Source organism: Berghia stephanieae, chromosome 1 (assembly GCF_034508935.2).
Source record: "Berghia stephanieae isolate SIO BIC M18660-M18661 chromosome 1, UCSD_Bste_1.3, whole genome shotgun sequence".
NCBI lineage: Eukaryota > Metazoa > Mollusca > Gastropoda > Nudibranchia > Aeolidiidae > Berghia > Berghia stephanieae.
Window position 1 is genome coordinate 145,322,859 of NC_088360.1, and position 23,077 is coordinate 145,345,935.

Sequence of the window (23,077 nt, forward strand, 5' to 3'; positions counted from 1 at the left end):
GACAATAGGATTCAATAGTCTGATGTCACGTCCGCCCAGCAACTAGCAGCTTGGTTCTAAACAAAGAAAAACGGTATTTTTTTTATTCTTCATGCTGGCTAGAACTTTTTCACATGATGATTCTTATTTTGCGTAAAAATAGTACCGCTATGCGATTTTTATACGGGTCACGAAATGTTTATAATGTAACATCCTAGCAAAAAAAAAATTTTTTTAATCGCATAGTGGCACAGTTTTCACGTTTAATGAGAATAATGATCATGTGACAGATACATGATGCGTATTGCGTACGATCTGCTATATGTGACCCATCGTCTCAAAACGGTATTATGTCGGGATAAACCAAATGAGAAAAGTCAAATTATAGCTAAACAGGTCAAAAATATGAATTATTGCCATTTAGCACACTGAAATATGGTATTCATTCTCTTCAATAAAACAAACAAAGTCTTCCCAAGCCTGAGATTTCTGGCTATTAATTCCATTTTCAGCATAGGAATCATCTCGTCATAATACCGTTTTGAGGCGAGGGGTCACATATTCTCTATTTATTGCTTAGTAACGTGGTCTCCATAGATCAAAGAGTTTTGCTTGAGTTGCCTTCAAATAATAATAAATAAATAATCGAGCTCTTATATAGCGCAATATCCACTAAATGTGCTCAAAACGCTTTACAAGGGGTCCCTGGTCAACAGCAACATATAACATGTGGACGAGACATGATGCCTGTTAGGCGATATTGCAATTTTTCGGACAAAGACAACGCTGTTAACGGCCAGGTACTCATTTTACACCTGAATACGGTGAGAGAATGTGAGTAAAGAGCCTTTTCCAAGGACTCAGCTATGCGCCGAGCACGAGGCTCGAACCCAGGACCTTCCGATCCGAAAGCGAGTGTCATACCACTCGACCACATAGCCGCACAGATAAGTCCCATCCCATCACTTACCGTCAGCGTCGACTTCGTTAATCATGTCCTGAAGTTCAGCCTCTGTAGGGTTTTGTCCCAGAGATCTCATGACGGTTCCCAACTCTTTGGTGGTGATGGTGCCGTCGCCATCTTTGTCGAAAAGGCTGAAAGCCTCTTTGAATTCTGTAGAAAGACAACATGGCAAGTTTAAAAGAAGTTTCAGTCATAGACATTTTTTTGCCAAGTTGTAGATCATCTTTAACTATAGATATTAACCAGTTAAATCTCGGACTCTGGAAAAACTGGTATTAAAAAATTTGGCCAGGAAACTCGTCCTTCAAATATTATCTATCGATTTAAATTACCCTCATCTTGGTAAAAACTCTCAATCCTGGGATGTCTCGAAGTGTAGACGACATTGCAATTTTGCAGATAATATTATTGCAGATATTATATCTTAAATTTTCACATTTCTAAAAATCACTCCTTTGTAATTTTAATTGAAATAATCAACTAAAAACAGCTGGCACTAAATCTTATTAGAGGCCCTTTCATCATATGACGGCATCTTTAACAGTAATTTGATTTAAGGTTTTCGGGGTTTTTTAAAAAGCACATCAGAGGCAAGTGTTAATCAACAGGAATGTGTTCGTTTCCTAATGTGTGACTCGTCGCATTAAAACGGTATTGCGTGCGTTGGCTATAATACTAATCTTAATAATCTTTATCTTTATTGTCCAAATTAAAGGCAATTCATGTGAGGTAAACAATGCTCAATTTGGTTCATGATATGCGATCTTTTGCTGTAACACTCGCCTCCGGATCGGAAGGTCCTGAGTTCGAGTCCCATTCAGAGCTGCCAATAGTTGAGTTCTTGGAAAATTCTCTTTACTCACATTCTCTCATCGGACTCGGGTGTCAAAAGAGTACCTGGCCGTTATCAGGCTATTTATATGTCGGCAAAAAAAATTGCAATATCACCTATCAGGCGCTATGTCTCGTCCTACATGTTAAGTGTTGCTGTTGGCTAGGGGACCCCTGTAAAGCGCCTTGAGCACGATTAGTGTATATTTTTAAAGATAAATTAATTACGCCCTTTCGCAACGGCACCATAAGATCCCGTCGCCTGGGCTTTCCATGAAGAAATATAGATAATCCATCATGCAGGATGTCTGATGTCAACAGGAATCAACCATGTTGTCCAAGTGAGCAAATTGGGGGTTAATATTCTTACCCATGGAAAAATAAAACGAAAGTGCCTGAAGCAGGGCTCAAACCCGGGACCTTCCGGATCACAGTGCAATGCCTTAACCATTCAGCCACTTCGCCCCCTAATATTATTGTATAATATTACGATATATAAATACTCAAGGTTTTTTCATTATGTTGGGTTTACCAGATGTCAGAAACTGACTGGAAAATGAAAACCATAATATGAAATGTGACCCGTCGTCTCAAAACGGTATTATGTTGGAACGAACCAGATGCTTAAAATCCGAATTAAATGTTAAACTGGTCAAAAATATAAATTGTTGGCATTAGAACCCTAAAATATGGTATCCATTCTCCTCAATAAAACATACAAACTCAACATAAGTCTGATATTTCTGGCTATAAATTCAATTTTCAACATCTTAACCAACCCGACTTAATACCGTTTTTAGGCGAAGGGTCACAAATATGAATTCGTAATTTTTCGTTTCTCAAGAAACCATCTTCTTTCTCTTCAATTTGTCAAATACACCAACTTAACCAACGTGCACGCATGTACAGGTCTGATAACACAACGCATTTATGGGTTTGTGTTGACATTATTGTAATGGACAATAGTCTGGTGTTGGAATGAGAGTATTTCCATTACAACAAAGGGCCCATAACGACGTGCACTTATTTGCAGGTCTGATAACCCAATTCATTATGGGCTCATTGTTGTAATGGAAAAACATGACGCAAAATATTGTCCATTACAACAATGTTAAACTAGGCCCATAAGTGAGTTCAGGTGTCAGACCTGCATATATGTACCCATCAGCCCATAACAATTTAGGGTATCAGACCTGAAAATAAGTACACGTCGAAACTAACCCAAGTCTTGGGGTTATTCTTGGCTTTTAATTCAATCTTTTCGTATCTAAATCATCCGACATGATACCTATTTGAGATGATGGGTTACATATTTATGTCTGCCGTTCTTTGAAAAAAATAATCGTATTTAATATTTTGGCCAGAAATCTCGACCTTCAAATATCGACTGATTAAAATAGCAAAACTCTTGATGAACAAAAAACCTCTCAAACCTGGGACTTCGCGAAGTTTGAGGTTTGAGAGTTTGTTTGTTTTTTTGCCAAATTGAGAGTCAATTTAATCGACCAATATTTATTGAAGTAGGGACGACTTTTTCGGCCAAAACTTTCAATAAGTATTTGTTCAGAGTAAATACGGTATAAGATTCTCAGTCGTTTTTTGTGTGTTGTAATTATTGTTGTCGTCGTAATGTAATTACAGGTATGAACTAATTAATTGGCTTACCTGCTATTTGTTCATCTGTCAGATCACTGGTCTGGTAACGATAGGTAAAATCGGGATGGGCAGGTGGGGGGGGGGGGTAGTTGAATGAGAAAGAAAGTAAGAGTAAAGTTTAGTTGCTGCGTTAGAACGAAAATAATTTATTCAAACTCTATAGATGAAGTAATGTTAATGATAAAGAATTACGAAAGTGAAGAGTTGGTCATTCGTCAATTAGTGATAAGTAAATGCAACTTATAAAATATCATATATTAAAAATAATAATACTGATAGTGACGATGATGGTGATGGTGATGATGATGATGATGATGATGATGATGATGATGATGATGATAATGATGATGATGAGGACTATAATAATAATAATAATAATAATAATAATAATATAATAATAATAATAATAAAAATAACAATAATAATAATAGTAATAATAATAATAATGTAATAATAATAATAATAATAATAATAATAATAATAATAATAATAATAATAATAATAACAACAACAACAACAACAACAACAACAACAACAACAACAACAACAATGGGCAACCTTTTATAGGTACGTATACATATCATATTGATGAAAAATGGCAATGTGTTTTATAGATAATATTGGCCAGTTATGTGATATAACTTTTGACCAATTGGTCTCTTACTTTTAAAATTCAAATTGACTCCAAATAAATGTCAAATTAGTTTTGCACATGTTTAGCATGTGATTTCAGTTCCACTAGCAAAAAAACATGGAATAGGGAATGAGATTAGCGGAAGAGTAGCGTCCCTTGATTGGACGTCACCCATAGTCTGTGACGTCACCGGCGGAAAAGTTATTAGAGAGAGAACGTCATGTTGTGCGCATGCGTCACTCGTCCTCGCTTCCGGTGAAAGCGGCTTGAGACACTTCAAAACCAAATTCACGTTCTCTCTGTAAGGTGACGTCCAATCAAGGGACGCTACTCTTCGCTAATCTCATTCCCTATACAAAAATGCGGGAACTATAAATGTTTTCAAAAATGCCTTAGATAGGAAACTGTACTCTCTAAAATCTGATTTTGATTGCTAAAGATAATTTGTTATGATGGTTAATATGTCTGTGTGTGCTATAAAAAGACTTACTCACTCACTTACTTACCTTTTACTTATTTACTTCATTGTTTACCAACTCATCTACTTACCTACTTACTGACTATCATAGTTCAAAATTTACACACTTCCATACCTACTTACTAACTTGCAAATGATTGATGAAATCTTTTCATTCTAATTTTTTTAATTTGGATTTTACTCCATTTCTAATTAATATTTTCATGCATCTCTTTCTCATTCAACAGTATGCTTCCGATTCATTTGTTTCCATGTCGATTTGTTGTATCTTTACATCTTTACAGGGTGTTTAACCGTGGCCTTCGTAAAGTTATGGCCATATACAGAACAAAAAATGACGTCAAAATGCCAGTCTTTTGCCACAAAAGAAAACAAATCGTGAGTTGTATTCAATAGTTCAACCAATGAAATAACTTTTTTCCATGAACTCTACTAATGACAACTCACTAGGCGGTGCAAAAACCAAATAATGACGTCAAACTGCCAGTCCTTTTGGATTTCAGTATCAGGGTATAACATAACGATTGCTACGGTTTAACCCTCTTCTTACCACCCATAGGAAAATCGTCACATTCGTTACTATGCAACCAACAACTGTCTCATTCTGATTTATCTTGTACATCATATAATTTAAAGAAATGCTTTGATTACAGCTATAAATACTAAACACTGTGTTGTAGAGCTCACTTTGCTGAACAACATTCTGTATTGAATGCACTTGTTAGTTTTTTGTTTGATTAGGAAGTCTATTTTGTGTCGGGTGGGTGTGAATTTTTGGGGGAAATTCTAAAAATAGCTGGTAAGGAGAGAGAGAGAGAGAGAGAGAGAGAGAGAGAGAGAGAGAGAGAGAGTTAAAGGCCAATTGGTCTATTTGACCCTTAATTGTTATAATATATAACATCTCAATTCACAACTTTTGTATTGTCAACAGTTCCAATCAGTTTACGATCTAACAAGTCCAGCTACCCAGTCACTGCTGGGAGACCAAAAATAAAAAAAAGTTTCAAAGTTTATTTTAATCTTAGGCTTTCGCCAATAATTCATACAATTTGATGACAACATTAAAAAAAATAACATAAATTTAAAAATTGAGCATTTATCCACTAAACGTGCTCAAAGCGCTTTACAAGGTGTCCCTGATCAACAGCAACATTCAACATGTAGGACGGGTCATAACGCCTGTTAGGAGATATTACAATTTTTCGGACAAAGACAAAGCTGTTAACGGCCAGGTACTCATTTTACACCTAAGTACGGTGAGATAATGTGAGTAAAGAGCCTTTTCCAAGGACTCAACTATGCGCCGAGCGCGAGGCTCGAACCCAGGATCTTCCGATCCGAAAGCGAGTGTCATGTCATACCACTAGACCACATAGCCGCACGGAAAGGGTTTCATTAATATATGAAAGTGAGGAAAATAATGGTAAAGGGAAATGGAACAGGGGGGTGGGGGGGGGGTCAGATACCAGGCATCGATCTCGCTCCCATTACTCGAGAAGCTAGTACTCTAACAACTGAGCTGTTGAGACCCCCCACGCCCCCCCCCCCCCCAAACGAAGACATATTTCTCTCATTGTCTGTTCGAACAAAGGGTAGATCAAAGACAAAGACACATGACGTATGACGTTTGATGCTGTAGGAGTACGTGGAAGTACAAGATAAAGATTTACACGAACCAGTGAGAACGCAGAGACAGATACCTTTCATTTGACAAAAGGTATTAAATCCAAAATAAAGATGTGAAAAAGTGTGTTTGAAACAAAGTCAGAAAAGAAGAGAGAAAAATAATTATAATTCTGATCAGTTTACGATCTAACAAGTCCAGCTACCCAGTCACTGCTGGGAGATCAAAACTAAAAAGAAGTTTCAAAGTTTATTTTAATCTTAGGCTTTCGCCAATAATTCATGCAATTTGATGACAACATTAACATGTACAAATAACGTAAATTTAAAAAATTGAGCTTTTATATAGCGCAATATCCACTAAATGTGCTCAAAGCGTTTACAAAGGTTCCCTGATCAACAGCAACATGTAACATAAAGAACGAGACATGACGCCTGTTAGGAGAAAATACAATTTTTTTCCCCGACAGAGACAAAGCTGTTAACGGCCAGGTACTCATTTTACACCTGAGTACGGTGACAGAACGTGAGACTTTTCCAAAGACTCAACTATGCACCAAGCGAGGCTCGAACCCAAGACCTTTCGATCCGAAAGCGAGTGCCAAACCACAAGACCACATAGGCGCACAAGAAAATACAAGAAAAAATACCGTCCCAAAAACCTCCCTGTCTTGATTGGGGATATTAAAGTCCCCCCCCCACTCTCTCTCTCTCTCTCTCTCTCTCTCTCTCTCTCTCTCTCTCTCTCTCTCTCTCTCTCTCTCTGGTCTATACCGCCTCATACTTATTTGATTAAGTCTTTTCTTCATTTTTTTTCTTTCTTTAGCATCTACATATAATATAGCATGTTTAAGTCATTTTCTTTTGATTCTGGCACAACCTTTTACTGTAAACATGCAACGCCACTGCAAACCTGAGACTTCGCAAAGTAGTCCCAGGTTTAAGAATTTTTGCCAATATGAGGGTCGTTTAAATCGATCGATATTTTGAAGGACGAGTTTTCTGGCCAAATTTTCAAATACGTGCTTTCCAGTGTACGACAGATAACTGGTAACCATATCAAGAGTTTTCTGGCCAAGTATGAAATATAAATGAAATAATAATGATATATGTGTTATGTCAGAGTTTGGCTGTATATTCCACAATAATGATCAAATGATGAGTAATTGCTTGGTTGGTTGACTGGATGATGATGATGATGATGATGATGATGATGATGATGATGATGATGATGATGATGATGATGATGATGATGTTGTTGTTGTTGTTGATGTCGGTTTGTTTGTTTGTTTGTTTTTTGTTTGTTTTTTTTGTTTTTTATTTGTTTGTTTTTTCGATGAGTACCATGTTACTAGTGTGCATCTGTGTGAGTGTGTCTATGTCAATATTGTATTGTTATAAATGTGTAACCAAATGACAAATTGCCACTTTTTTTAGGACAATAAAGATATACGAGTATTATTATTATTATTTCCTCATTTTCCAAAGTGGTTCGGGGCAGCCTGGCTGCCCCGATAGCTCAAAAGAGAGAGCACTCGACTCTCAGCAACCTGACCAAGTCTCCAATCTTGGTCAAGTCCGTTTTATTTCTGATCAAACTTTTGATATCGCGTTTCTGAGTACTTAAACTATCCTAGAATGTGCTGGAATGTAAGAATGTACAAATTTATTGACATTTAGGCCTAAAATCTACCTCGAACAATCAATTATCTGGAAGTTGAATATGTAGATTGTGGCGGAAAGTACTTAGAGATATTGTGTTGACACACTGTCCGAGGGGATCGTTCAATAGGAACCCATTTAACTCACTCAACCCTGACACCGACAATATCCGTAGTTTTCCCGGGTTAATTTTACAACATGCCTATTTATTACATTTTTCTGAGACAAATTATAATTATAGGCCTAGTATAAAAGCTAATGTTATTCGTTTTTGCATGTTAATGGTAGTTTAATAAAACTATCTATGTGCATGCTCATTTTTAATACATTTTTTTTCTCTCCAATTTTGAAAATTAGCAAAAATCTCTAGGATTGAGTGAGTTAATCTAACTGAAACGGACAAACAATATTGTTATGTTAGTCTAGAAGCTGGGAGGGATTTTTTTTCTCTCTACAGCATGGAAAATACCTAGGGGAGTTTTTACATGAAAAAGTGTGTTGTAAGTTTTGTTCTATTATGATGATTCTGCCTCTTCTCATAATGAAATAAAATAGATAGGTAAATAAATATATACATAAATAGATTGGTTGACTGATAGACAGATAGAAACACAGATATATATATATATATATATATATATATATATATATATATATATATATATATATAGTAGATAGATAGATAGATAGATGGGTAGATAGATAGATAGGAAGGATGGAAAGAGAGAGAGAGGGGGGGGGGGGGAATTGCGTAAGAAGTAGAGGGGAAGGAGGAGCTGGAGAAAAACACTTTTCAACCATCATCATCATCATAATATTTCCTATCTCTATCATCTGATCTCTTTCCTACTAAAAGGAATATACTTTAGTCAAAGGTAATCGGAGAGGTTGAAAGCTTTTGACTTTTTGACCCACCCTTTGTTTCCCCCCCCCCCCCCCCCCTTTTTTTTTTTTCCCCCTCCTACTCACACAGTCTCTCCACTTGTCCGTTCTGGTCAACGCTTATCAAGCCCATCTCTCCAGTAGTCCTAACACATCCAGCATGCTTTCATTACCAAAACCAACTACTTAGACCACCCGTGTTTATTTTTACACGTCCCGTCACCGTTACTAAAAACAGAGGAAAGATGTTTTATTATGATGTTTCGTGTTTGAATATCCATCAATTTAACAGCCTATATCCATCATTCATCCATTCTTCAAATCAACATCAAGATGATATGTTTTTCCCTGTAAATCATCTCTCTGTTATGTATTATTATATTTGTTATTTTTAATGTATAATGTAAGCATTTGAGTGTATTCCTCTTTGTTGGATTTTGTGCTTGTGTCCGGATGAGACTTATAGGTGATCTCAAACTTAGTACATTGGTGGTATGCTCTTGGAATCTACATCTGATCCTTATTTGTTCCCATTCCCCTTTGTTTTACTTTTTCTTGGGTGCTTTAATTGTAATTCTAGATCTTTTTACTATCCCATTTTCTTCCTTTTCACGGGCGCTGGTATAACCTAAATGTGTTGCAAGCGCCGTAAAACCCTTAAAAACAAAAACAATATTATTTGTTATTTAATTCTGTGCGGCTTTGCGGTCTTGTGATTTTACAATCGCATAAAACCTGTAGGTTCCTGGTTCGAATTCGGCTGTGCACGTGTTGGCTTGATTTGAGTTCTTGAGAAGAGCTCTTTACTCAAATTCCCTCATAGTATTCAGGAGTAAAATGAAGTAGGCCTACTTAAAATGAGTACATGGCTTGTAACCGCGTTACTGTTGGGGAAAAATGCAACATCGCATTATTGTTACAGGCGAAATGCGTCATCCTCAATGTTATGAGTTGCTGTTGTCTTATGCCATCTTGTAAAGGATTTTGAGTATATTCTGATCAATTTGACTTTATACTCCATTTTCCTCATATAGCTAATACAGACTTAATACCGGCAGATTGACTCGCTGGGTAACGACATTGTGACCTAAATCGCATCGGTATTAAATCAGATGAGTAAGGTAGATGATAAAAGATGTACATAGTAGTAGTCGAGAATATTTCACTTAGGTTAAAGTCGACGTTCCCTTATTTGCAGGTCTGGTAACCCAATTCAAAATGGGCTCATTGTTGTAATGGAAATCTCAAAATCTGACGCAAAAAAATAGTGTCCATTACAACAATGTTAAACTAGACCAATAATTGCGTCCGGGTGTAAGACCTGCATAAATGTAGACGTCGGTTTAAGTGTATTTGATTTATTGAAGGGAAATATCATGGATTCCAAAGGAACAGAAGACAATTAACTCGTCTGAAATCTTGATGTCTACTGAGATTCCCATTACTGACATTCCCATGACTGACATTACCATGACTGACATTACCATGACTGACATTCCCATTACTGACATTACCATCCGGAAATATAACAGACCAACATACATATGTGTAATCTTGAACGTTAATAGATAGTTCGAAGATGACGTCACTCGGGTCTTTGTCATTTTTTTTTTTTTTTTGCCATCCGCGTTTATGAGTAATGCTCACTGAACTGTATTAACCTGACTATAAACGTTCATGGATACACACAGTTTTGTGGGTTGGTCCGTTATACTTCCGGATGTCAATGTTATGAACTTCTTTGCCAAGCGCACACTATCTATAGTCTGGTTAATACAGTTTAGTGAGCATTACTCATAAAAAAAAAACAATATCAAAGACCAGAGTGACGTCATCTTCGGTCTAGATAGTATGCGCTTGACTAAGAACCTCATAACATTGCCATCCGGAAGTATAACGGACCAACACACAAAACTGTGTGTATCCATGAACGTTTATAGTCGGGTTAATACAGTTCAGTGAGCATTACTCATAAACGCGGATCGCAAAAAACAATATCAAAGACCAGAGTGACGTCATCTTCGAACTATCTATAGATAGTATGCAGATGACGTCACTCAGGCCTTTGTTATTGTTTTTGCCATCCGCGTTTGTGAGTTGTTCTCACTAAACTGTATTAACCAGACTATAAAAGTTTATGGTTACACAGAGTTTGTGTGTTGGTCCGTTATACTTCCGGATGGCAATGTTGTGAACTCCTTGGCCAAGCGCATTCTATCTATACAATCTAGTGAGAACTACTCATGATAATGGCTAGCTAAAAACAATAACAAAGAGCTGAGTGACATCAATTTTGTTCCTTCTATAATATGAATTCATCTGTCTTATCATTGCCATTTTACACTTACTTTCTGACATTTGGGACACCTGAGTCCAATATAATTTTTTTTTTTTTAAATTGAGCTTAATATAGGGCAATAAGGAATGAGATTAGCGGAAAAGTAGCGTCCCTTGATTGGAAGTCACGAGCGGAAAAGCTATTAGAGAGAGAACGTCATGTTGGTTGTGCGGCATGAGACACTTCACCGAAAGCGAGGACGAGAGAGACGCATGCGCAAAACCATTTTGACGTTCTCTCTGTAAGGTGACGTCCAATCAAGGGACGTTACTCTTCCGCTAATCTCATTCTCTATATCCACTAAATGTGCTCAAAGCGCTTTACAAGGGGTCATGGTCAACAGCATTTAACATGTAGGACAGGACATGACTCCTGTTAGGCGATATTACAATTTTTCGGACAAAGACAACGCTGTTAACGGTCAGGTACTCATTTTACACCTGAGTACGGTGAGAGATGAGAATGTGAGTAAAAGAGCCTTTTTCCAAGGACTCAACTATGCGCCGAGCGCGAGGCTCGAACCCAGGACCTTCCGATCCGAAAGCGAGTGTCATGTCATACCACTAGACCACATAGCCGCATAAAACCCTTTTTAAAGTTAAAAAAAAGGCCGCATTTATTTTTGTTTTTGAATGGAACTCAACTAAAAACAAAAGTGCAAATGTGACCCTTCGCCTCAAAACGGTATTAAGTCGGGTTGGTTAAGATGTTGAAAATCGAATTTATAGCCAGAAATATCAGACTTGTGTTGAGTTTGTATGTTTTATTGAGGAGAATGGAAACGATATTTTACGGTGCTAATGCCAACAGTTTATATTTTTGACCACTTTAGCATTTAATTCGGCTGTTAATGTTAAGCATATGGTTCGTTCCGACATAATACCGTTTTGAGACGATGGGTCACAAATAGTTCTTGGCGCATTAATTAATCCCAGGCAGACGGAATACATGGCATCGTAAAAATTCAAGATTAGCCCACCCCGCCCCAGGTACGAGGATTTTGTTACACCTGTATGAGTCATTCTACCTGCCTGGTTACCTGGTCGGCAGGGTTGCCACCACCACCACCCCCGATCTGCAACTGACTGCAACTAAACTGCAACGACACCAGGGTTGCCAGGTGTTTTTTTGTAAAAAGTCGCAAAGGTATAAGCTAAATAAAAGTCGTAAAATAAAGAAAAATGTCGCAAACTTCTATATTCCTCACTATCACTCACAAACGCGGATGGCAAAATACAATGACAAAGGCTTGAGTGACGTCATCTCCGAACTATCTCTAGTCCAAAATTTGCAGACCATAATAAAAAGTAGCCCAAAAAAGTCGAAAGTCGGAAATTTGGATTATTTTGGAGCAAACAGTATGAAAAAGTAGCCCATTTCGCGACTTGTTTCCCAAGCTGGCAACTCTGAACGACACGACGGCAAGCAAGCAACAGGCATGGCTGGACTAATCGTGATGATGAGTGGGTGTTGGTGAGTAAACCTCAAAATGACCAGTGAGTGATGCACGTGTCTTGCATTAGCCCGTGAGCAAACATCAAATTCGACACGAAATGGGATATTATTATTGTGCTATGCATGCTACAAGCTACAAAAATCTGCTGCTCACTCGACAATGCAGCATAATGTGCATCACTGGGTCTACGTACTCACTTCTAGCCTAATACCATACATGTATTATGTCTTATGAGTACTCAACTAGAATGCGCATTTAGGTACTCATTAACTACACCAGAAATAGTGCTGTGTGTTGATGCCGTGTGGGTGAATTTATTTTCCCACGCTCGTAAATAAGATTCTTTTTTTTTTTCTCCACTTTACACTTGATAGATAATTTTCTCTTATCATTTGAAATTGTCGGAGGGATTGTGGGGAGGGGGGGGGGAGGGGGGGGGAGAAAAAACAACAGCAAAAAAAAAACAAACAAACAAACAAACAAACAAACAAACAAACAATACAGCAATCGTTTTTTGCTAATAGAAAACCGTCATTTCTCAAAATAAAGACGAGATAGCCTTTGTGGTGAAATGGTAGCACGTCTGACAGGTAATCAGAAGGTCTGAGGTTCGATCCCCAGTCGAGTCGAGGTTGACTAGTGACTCCCACCTTATCTCATTCGTCTGTAGTGTTTCATTCATCCTGTTTTGTTGATAAAGGGGAAACCTGAAACGTCCATTTTATCTGTTTTCGTATGTTACATTGAAGCTTAAATTCAGTTTCACATTGTAATTTATTTCTTCGAGCTTCGATAGCAGCATTTACAATACGAGCCCACTGCAATTTGGGTTATCAGACCTGAAAAAAACAACACTTTGTCTCGTTTTTCATCATTCTCCGTCTTTTCAGATTGTTATCATTATATTATACCTGTGCTTGGCCTCTAATATTTCCCATGCTCTGGTTTTCAAACACGTTTTAAGTTTTGTGTGTTGTTTTGTGCATAATAATATTATGACGAGCGAGCACGTTCGTGACTTCAATGATTAATCAGAATTAATCTTTTATTAATTTTATTGGAGTAAACAAGTTGAAGATGAATGGAGATAGAATTTGTATGGATTGTTTGCAGTAGCCAAAGAAAGGAGGAAAGAAAGAAAGAGAGGGGTAGAATGGGAGATGGAGAGATGGTAAGATGGGAAGTGAGAAAGATAAGTAAAGAGAAATAGGAGGGAAAGAGATGGAGAGATACAGATAGATAGATAGATAGATAGATAGATAGATAGATAGATAGATAGATAGATAGATAGATAGATAGATAGATAGATAGATAGATAGATAGATAGATAGATAGTAGATAGATAGATAGATAGATAGATAGATAGATAGATAGATAGATAGATAGATAGATAGATAGATGATAGATAGATAGATAGATAGATAGATAGATAGATAGATAGATAGATAGATAGATAGATAGATAGATAGATAGATAGATAGATAGATAATAGATGTAGATAGATAGATAGATAGATATAGATAGATAGATAGATAGATAGATAGATAGATAGATAGATAGATAGATAGATATAGATAGATAGATAGATAAAAATAGATAGATAGATAGATAGATAGATAGATAGATAGATAGATAGATAGATAGATAGATAGATAGTATAGATGATAGATAGATTAGATGAGATAGATGATAGATAGATAGATAGAATAGATAGATAGATAGATAGATAAAGATAGATAGATAGATAGATAGAAGATAGATAGATAGATAGATAGATAGATAGAGATAGATAGATAGATAGATGAGATAGATGATAGATAGATAGATAGATAGATAGATAGATAGATATGATAGATAGATAGATAGAGATAGATAGATAGATAGATAGATAGATAGATAGATAGATAGATAGATAGATAGATAGATAGATAGATAGATAGAAGAAGAGAAGAAGAGAAGAAGAAGAAAGAAGAAGAAGAGAAGAAGAAGAGAAGAAGAGAGAAGGAGAGAGAGAGAGAGGAGAGAGAGAGAGAGAGAGAGATGTGTGTGTGTTTGTGTGTGTGTGTGTGTGTGTGTGTGTATTTATCCAATCGTAAGTCGTCAAACATAATTAAGTTATAATTTCATACTCCGAATATTGAGATGTTAACAAGAAAAGTATGAGTAGAGAGCGTCGGAATGTAAAAATAATTTACCTCTTATTACGATCCACTCAAAAACGACGATAATTGCACGTGTGTAGTATGGACACGGTAAACATGGCATAATTATACATTAATTAATATGATATCATGATATGATAATAATAGTATACCTTTAATAATATACTAGTAAGCACGAAATATATCTACAATCTATTTGATCTTGCCAAAGTATTATTATTATTATTATTTTGATTATGATTATGATTATCATAATATACAACAAAATACGGGCGCCTGTGCCGAATTGCCGCATTATGACATGTACTTATTATGCTGTCCGCAATGCGGCAACAGGCGAGAATGCAACGGAACAAAACCACAGGAGGGAGAAACCAATAAACAGAATCCATTAATGACAGTTTTACTCATCATCAACGTACCCCTAATTACAATCTCGGATAGAACGAAGGGCCCACTGTGCCCCCTTTCCCCAAAATCTTTTTTTCTGATTGGAGATGGTGATGATGGGTCAAGCGGCATCGTACAGAAAGTCAAGCGGTATTTAGCATGAACAGTAATCGAATGGGGGACAATGCGAGTTAACTTTTTTTATAACTACCATAAGCATCTATTTAAGCTTCCCCCAAACAAGATATGATGTTTCGCGTAATCTGCTGTTTGTTTTGTTTTGTTATTAATTTTTTCTTGGTTGGAAAAAAAAGGGGGTGGGGGTGAGGGGGAGGGAGCCTTCTTGAATATTTGTAAGGTCCTGGGTTCGAGCCTCGCTCGGCGCATAGTTGAGTCCTTGGAGAAGGCTCTCTACTCACATTCTCTCACCGGACACAGGTGTAAAATGAGTACATGGCCGTTAACAGTGATGTCTCTGTCCCAAAATTTTGTAATATCGCCTGACAGGCGTCATGTCTCGTCCTACATGTTATGTGTTACTGTTGGCCAGGGACCCCTTGTAAAGCGCTTTGAGCACGTTCAGTGGATATTGCGCTATATAAAATCTCAAGTTTTGTTTTTGTTTATTTTTTTTTTAATAACCTAAATAGACTAATTATTGTTCGTAAATTATGTGCATCAATTAATTAAATAGATTTGATTAAATTAATAGCAATGTATTTAGTATTCAAGCTTTCACCTTGATAGTGAGTTGTAATATTTCAAACTTATTGTTATTAGTCCGTTGGTATTCATCAGTTAAATGGAACACCGGTGTTCCTACGTGGTTTGTTTATGGTGAACAATGACCTGCTGCCTATACAGTCGTTCTCCAACACAACACTTTTATTTCCACGAAAACTTTGACTAAAAATATCGATCGAGTAGGATGACTCTTAATTGGATTCAGTAGTCTGGTGTCACGCCGCCCGGCAACGGCGCCATCTTGGTTCTGAACAAAGAAAATCATTACTTTTTATTCTTCAAGCTGGCTAGAACTTTTCATATGTCTTGTGATCAGAATGTGTAAAAGTCAAAAAATGATCAAACTTATGGTTTTTTTTTTCCTCTGGATACGCTTTTCTGCACGCCGGAGAAATATTTCATACGGGCTTCCGCCATTGTTCCGATAGTTTAGAGCCATTGTTGCTAAGTTACCATGCGTCATTAGGAAGGAAGTGACGTTACGACTATTGTATCCTATTAATGTTGTCAAAATGTTTCATCATCCCCACCACCACCACTGTCATCAGCATCAGCATCACAACCATCACCAATAATCATCATCGCCACAACCACCACTGCCACACCATTACCTCCTCCTCCTCCCTCCCCCCTCCTCCTCCTCCTCTTCCTTCTTCATCTCTTTCTCCTTCTCCTCCTCCACCTATTCTTCTTCTTCTTCCTCCTCCTCCATCTCCTCCTCCTCCTCCTCCTCTACCTTCTCCATCTCTTCCTCCTCCTCCTCCTCCTTCTCTTCCTTCTCTTCATCATCTCCATCCTCATCCTCATCATCATCATCCTCATCATCATCATCATCATCATCATCATCATCATCATCATCATCATCATCATCATCACCATCATCATCATCATCATCATTACTATTATCATCATCCTCCTTATCACCACCATTATCACCATCATCAATACCATCATCACCACCATCACCTTTACCACCACAACCACCACCACCATATGATATTTATACAGATATACAACTCCCCCAACGAAGTCCATGAACGTCCCAAAACATCATTAAAAGATTGCGCAGTAGTTGGTGTGTTTCTAATTATCATTGATCCCATCTAAATCTGTTCCCATTGTCAACATCTAAATGGGATTCGTCGCTCTTATTATTCAAATCCAATTGACAATCGCACTACAAGGCTATATTACGACAACAGTGCCCTCCCCTGCCGGATCTTTGAGTACCGGTCCCAACATCCTGACTCGTGCATGAATAATGGCGGCCATTATACAGGGATGTCGCGTCTGGACAGCACTTAAAACATCCCTAAAGAATTCGGGCAGCGCCATTCTTGGACGCACTCTCACAGCAGTAATGACTCAGGGGAGACAATCTATAATACATTGTTGTTTCGTAACATGACAATGATAATGAGTGGAAATCATAGACAAAGAATACAAGATGCTCACTGAGGATCATTTTTCTACCGACAGAGACAACGCTGTTATTGACTAGGTACTTATTTTACAGCTGATTAAGGTGAGAGAATGTGAGTGAAAAGCCTTTTCCAAGGACTCAATTACACGCCGCTCAGAGCGGGCCTCGAACCCTGGAACACCTTCCAAACCGAAGGCGAGAATCACACCACTAGACCACATAACCACACACATCTTCCATAATATTATGAGTTTAAACCGAGCCAGTTGCGTTATCACCATCACCGTAGCATCAATATCAACAACGACAACTGCATCAGCAATAACAGCAAAAAAAGGTGCATTTCAGCATAACCTTTGAACTTTAATATAGTGCAAAATCCATTAAACGTGCTTCAAAACGCAATGAGAAAAAAACCAAAGAAAAGAAGCCAAAACATAATCCAAAAAAAAGAAATGAAACAAAGAATAATAAAACCAAAACGTTAAATTATGAAATTAGTAATGAGAAACAACGAACATCTAAATGAAATAAATACAATATAATTTCTGATTGTTTGGCAATGGATCTCTTACGGGTAATTTCCCGGACGATGAATATTAGCACGCCAATTCAAAACCCCGGACCGGCCCCGCGTGTAAGCAAACACCCGCCTGGCCAGACAAACCCAAAAGTGGGTACAATTGGTTTAATGTTTTGACTCTCGATGGGATTGGTTGGGTGGGTGGGAGGGGGGGGGGGGCAGGGGGCGAGAGGGAACACACAATCAAATCGACACCTCCTTCTCCATTTGCAGGCTGGGCCATTCCAGACCTCTCAAATGCGTTGTTCTATTGTTATGGCTCTCGTCTATTACGAAACAGACTCTACACGGGGACTACTTATGACGTTGGGTTATCGGACGTTAGTCTGCATTAATGGATATTAATCGTGTTCACGTGCGGCTATGTGGTCTTGTGGTATGACACTCGCTTTCGGATCGGAAGGTCCTGGGTTCGAGTCTCGCTCGGCGCATAATTGAGTTCTTGGAAAAGGCTTTTTACTCACATTCTCTCACCGTAGTCAGGTGTAAAATGAGTACCTGGCCGTTAACAGTGTTGTCTCTGTCAGAAAAAAAATGTTAAATATCGCCTAACAGGCGTCATGTCTCGTTCTATATGTTACGTGTTGCTGTTGTTCAAGGACCCCTTGCAAAGCGCTTTGAGCACGTTTAGTGGTTATTGCGCTATATAAAATCTCGAAGCTCAATATCTTAATGATTTCAACTAGTTGACTAATTTCTCTTTTTCTTTCCAAGTTGTCAGTAGATCCAAGGATTTTTGGTTCGATTCGAATGCCATTCCAAATATTGGGAATTCGACGAACAAAAGAATTTTGTTTACTAAATATCTACTAAATATCATTGAATATTGTTGGACAGAAAAAATTATTTACCCCCTCTTGTAAAGGTAACACGGGGAAAATGTTTATGAAAAAGGGAATGAATAATTGTTTATATTTAAGCTGAATTAAATATCCACGAATTATAATTAGACTTCGTGGAACACTCTTAACTTGAAAGGTTTTTCACATGTGGCCAATTTCCTCTGGGGGTTGAATGTGTATAAAATTGAAATATGAGAAAAATCGGTTGTTTTTTTAAAATAATGCTAAATGAATTTGTTTCTATTTTTTTTAATGAGCCATTTCTATTTCAAAATTTGACGGTGAAAATAATCTGACGCAGAAAAGAAAACAGAGAAAATACGGCGCCTTGTGGTATAGTGGTATGACGCCCATCTTCGGACATGAAGGCGCTTAGTTCAAGTCCCGCTTTGGCGGCGCAAAGTTTAGTCCTTGGAAAAGGTTCTTTAGTCACATTCTCTCATCGTTCTCAGGTGTAAAATGAGAACCGGGCAGGGGACAGCTTTGTTTCTGTCCCAATTATTTGTTTTTTTTAAAATATAGAATCAATCGCCTAGCAGGCGTCGAGTCTCGACCTTCATTGTAAGTGTTGGTGATGGCTATGGACACCTTGTAAAGCGCTTTGAGCTCATTTTGTGAATATCGCGCTATATAAAAGCTCAAACTCGATAAACTTCGTTCATTCGTATTTATTTTTAGCGATCACAAACTTCATGGCAAACATTTGTTGTTTCTTTATCTATAGGGAATGACCTTAGCGGAAGAGGAGCGTCCCTTGATTGGACGTCACCCATTGTCTGTGACGTCACCGGCGGAAAAGTTATTAGAGAGAGAACGTCACGTTGGTTGTGCGCATGCGTCTCTCGTCCTCGCGGCCTTCCGGCCCATGTCGTGAAATGATGCTCTCTCTTGAGCGTTCCATGGGGCAATTGGATTCAATAGTCTGATGTCACGTCGCCCAGCAACGGCGAGCAGCGTGGTTCTAAACAAAGAAAATCGGCACTTTTTATTCTTCATGCTGGCTAGAACTTTTCATATGTCTTGTGATCTGAATGCATAAAAGTCAAAAGACGATCAGATTTATAATGTTTTTCTCCTCTGGATACACTTTTATGCTCGTCGGAGAAATATTTCAAAAGGGCGTCCACCATTGTTCCGATAGTTTAGAGCCAGTTACTAAGTTACCATCCGTCATTACGAGGGAAGTGACGTCACGACTGTTGAAGCGTATACCGGTAATCTATCGAACAGGCCTCTGATCGTAGCCATCGTTAACTTATAGCCTGACACTGACCAAAAAATTACGTCAAAAGACAAGTCTTTAGCCACAAAAGAAAACAAATCGTGAGTTGTGTTCAATTGGTCAAATGGAATCAATTGTTTTCTTGAGCACTACTAACAACAACTCACTAGACGGTGCAAAAATCTAGAAAATGACGTCAAACTATGTCCTAGCGGGTTCTAGCACCAGTCTCTACGTTAACGATGGCTACGTTCTGGTGCTACGGGAATCACCCGAGTTATCCAAGTGAACAAATTAGGGGTTAATAATCTTGTCCAAGGAAATAAACATAATCGCCTGAAGAGGTACTCGAACTTCGGACCTTCGGCTCATCGCGCAATGCTTTAATCACTTGGCCACGTCCTTACCCCTGGCAAACAACAATTATTGACAAATTACGTCAGAATGTCAACCTTGAAGAATCAAATGACTGCGAAGTAAACACATTAATTGTCGTCATCAGTTTGTTGACATCATTTGTGTTTTCCAATGACGAGCATCAGACAGAGATCTGCCGCGTTCTAGCTAAATTATATTTTTTTAAATAATTATTTTGGCCAGAAAACGTTAACTCAAAATTCCGATCCATTAAAATTGCGCTCAAATTTGGTTGAAGCATGCCAAACCTGAGACTTGAAAGAAGTATTTGATTAGAAACATTTAGACATGCTGAGGGGGTTCTTTGTCTTTAGATAATACCTATGAATTTGGGCCTTTTACTTTTTGTTTTTGCTGTTGCCAAAATAGGCACGATGTGTTGTTTCGCTGTTTGCAGAGATGATATTTACACATGCTTACACCAGAATTGATATATCAATAATAAGTGGTAGCAGTTGGGATGGGGAGGAGAGTGGGAGGGGGGGGGGGGATGGGAGGAGGGGAATGGTCTTGGTAGATGTTGACATTGACATCAATATTAAGACGCGTCTTAATGGGTATTGCTGATATTTTTTCATTGTTCTAAAGTTGCAGTTCTCTCTCTCTCTCTCTCTCTCTCTCTCTCTCTCTCTCTCTCTCTCTCTCTCTCTCTCTCTCTCTCTCTCTCTTTGTCCTTTCTTTTACCGTTCCTGAATATGCCCCCTTCTATCTATCTATCTATCTATCTATCTATCTATCTATCTATCTATCTATCTATCTATCTATCTATCTATCTATATATCTATCTATCTATCAATCTATCTATCTATCTATCTATCTATCAATTTATCTATATATCTATCTATCTATCTATCTATCTATCTATCTGTCTGTCTATCTATCTATCTATCTTTTTATCTCTCTATCTATTTATCTATCTATCTAACTATCTATCTATCTATCTATCTATCTATCTATCTATCTGTCTGTCTGTCTATGAATCTATCTATCTATCTGTCTATCTATCTATCTACTTATCTCTCTATCTGTTTATCTATCTATCTATCTATCTATCTATCTATCTATCTATCTATCTATCTATTTTTCTATCTATCTATCTGTCTGTCTATCTATCTATCTATCTATCTATCAATTTATCTATATATGTATCTATCTATCTATCTGTCTGTCTATCTGTCTGTCTATCTATCTATCTATCTATCTATCAATTTATCTATATATGTATCTATCTATCTATCTGTCTGTCTGTCTGTCTATCTATCTATCTATCTGTCTATCTCTCCATAATCTGCCCACCGACACCCAATTCCATTGATAAGTATGAGAAGATACCTAGTCAGAGCATTCTACCGCACTCAACAAAATACATTTTTGTCAAGAAAAGATCTACTTCAAAAAGTTATACATTACAATGATCATCAACGTGTCTACAATTGTGTGTATCCATGAACGTTTATATTCGGGTTAATACAGTTCAGTGAGCATTACTCATAAACGCGGATGGCAAAAAACAATAACAAAGACCTAAGTGACGTCATTTTCGAACTATCTATAGTCTTGCAGCGTTGATTCAGTCTCCCTACTTTGCTGATAGACACAACAAGAATGCCAAGATGCATTGATGTAAAGTCAGAACAGTACTGCGATGTACTGATATAGAAACCTTTTTTTTCCATTGGGCCGGTGTACCACGCGAGAATGACTCTACCACAAAAAAAAGACTAGAGTTAAATTGGCGTACGCAAGACACACCTAGAGTTAGTCTCGCGGCTGCGAGGCTAACTCTAGAGTCTGTCTCGCGTACGCCAATTTAACTCTAGTCTTTTTGGTGATAGAGTCATTCTGGCGTGCTACACCGAGGTTCAAGATAGCTCAGTTGGTAGAGCACCCGCTTCATTCACGTGCAAAGGGTCCGAGATCGATTCCTGGTGATGTCCACATTTGTATTTTTTTCTGACCCCCTGTCAACTCAGTAGTGAGTGGGTAGTTGGGTTGGTTAGATCTGTCGGAAAGTATTTTGTGATTGACTAGCATCCTATCAAAAGGGTAACAAAAAATAAATGCGATTGTCTATTTCAAGCTATAGAAACCAGGATAATTTCAGGCTCCATGATCTTAATGGCTCTAAAGGAATTCTTTTTTCCCTTGGGCAAGACACGTAGGTGAAACAAGCACCATAGAATGTGCTGCTTTGTGGTATGCCCCATCAATGTTTATGTTTATTCATCTTAACTACGCCACTACCACATTATCTCATACATCTGTAGTGTTTCATTCATCCTGTTTTGTTGATAAAGGAGAAACCCGAAACGTCCATATTATCTGTTTTCGTATATTAAACCGTAGCTTACATTCAATTTCACATTGTTATTTACCAAGGACTCAACTTTTTGCCGTCTACAACGGGACTCAAACCTCTAATCCGAGAGACGTATGGCGAGTACTTTAAACCACATAATACGCACAAAAACCGCGAGATTCTTTACGAGCTTGTATGGGTTGTTTTTGTTTTGTTTTGTTTTACTTTCGGGGTTTTTTTTGGGGGGAGGGGGTTTAATTACTTTTTTGTTTTGTTTTTTGAAGGAGGGGGTTACTGTTTTGTTGTTTTTGTTTGTTTGTTGTTGTTTTTTCTTGTTTGTTTGTTTGTTTGTTTGTTTGTTTTTAGATCATAGAAATATGCATCTATTCCCCTAAGAAAGGGCCGGGCAAAACTAAATCATAGTCTCATTCCAGTAAAAAAAAAACAACCGAAAAGTCAAATGAAACGAGTAGCTTGCTAGTTTAGGCGAAT

At 37.7% G+C, this 23,077-nt stretch overlaps 1 protein-coding gene across 3 annotated transcripts in view; it reads right to left on the minus strand.

The window, feature by feature from the left end:
* The window catches only part of LOC144963435 (calmodulin-like), a 70,716-nt gene that overhangs the window by 10,450 nt on the left and 37,189 nt on the right, over positions 1-23,077 (minus strand). For all 3 annotated transcript variants that reach the window (XM_078897497.1, XM_078897495.1, XM_078897496.1), the window contains exons 3-4: positions 3,440-3,470; positions 950-1,093 (exon numbers count right to left, since the gene is read on the minus strand). In XM_078897497.1, coding sequence (XP_078753623.1) covers positions 950-1,093; positions 3,440-3,470 — 175 coding nt within the window. The remainder of the gene's footprint in view (positions 1-949; positions 1,094-3,439; positions 3,471-23,077) is intronic.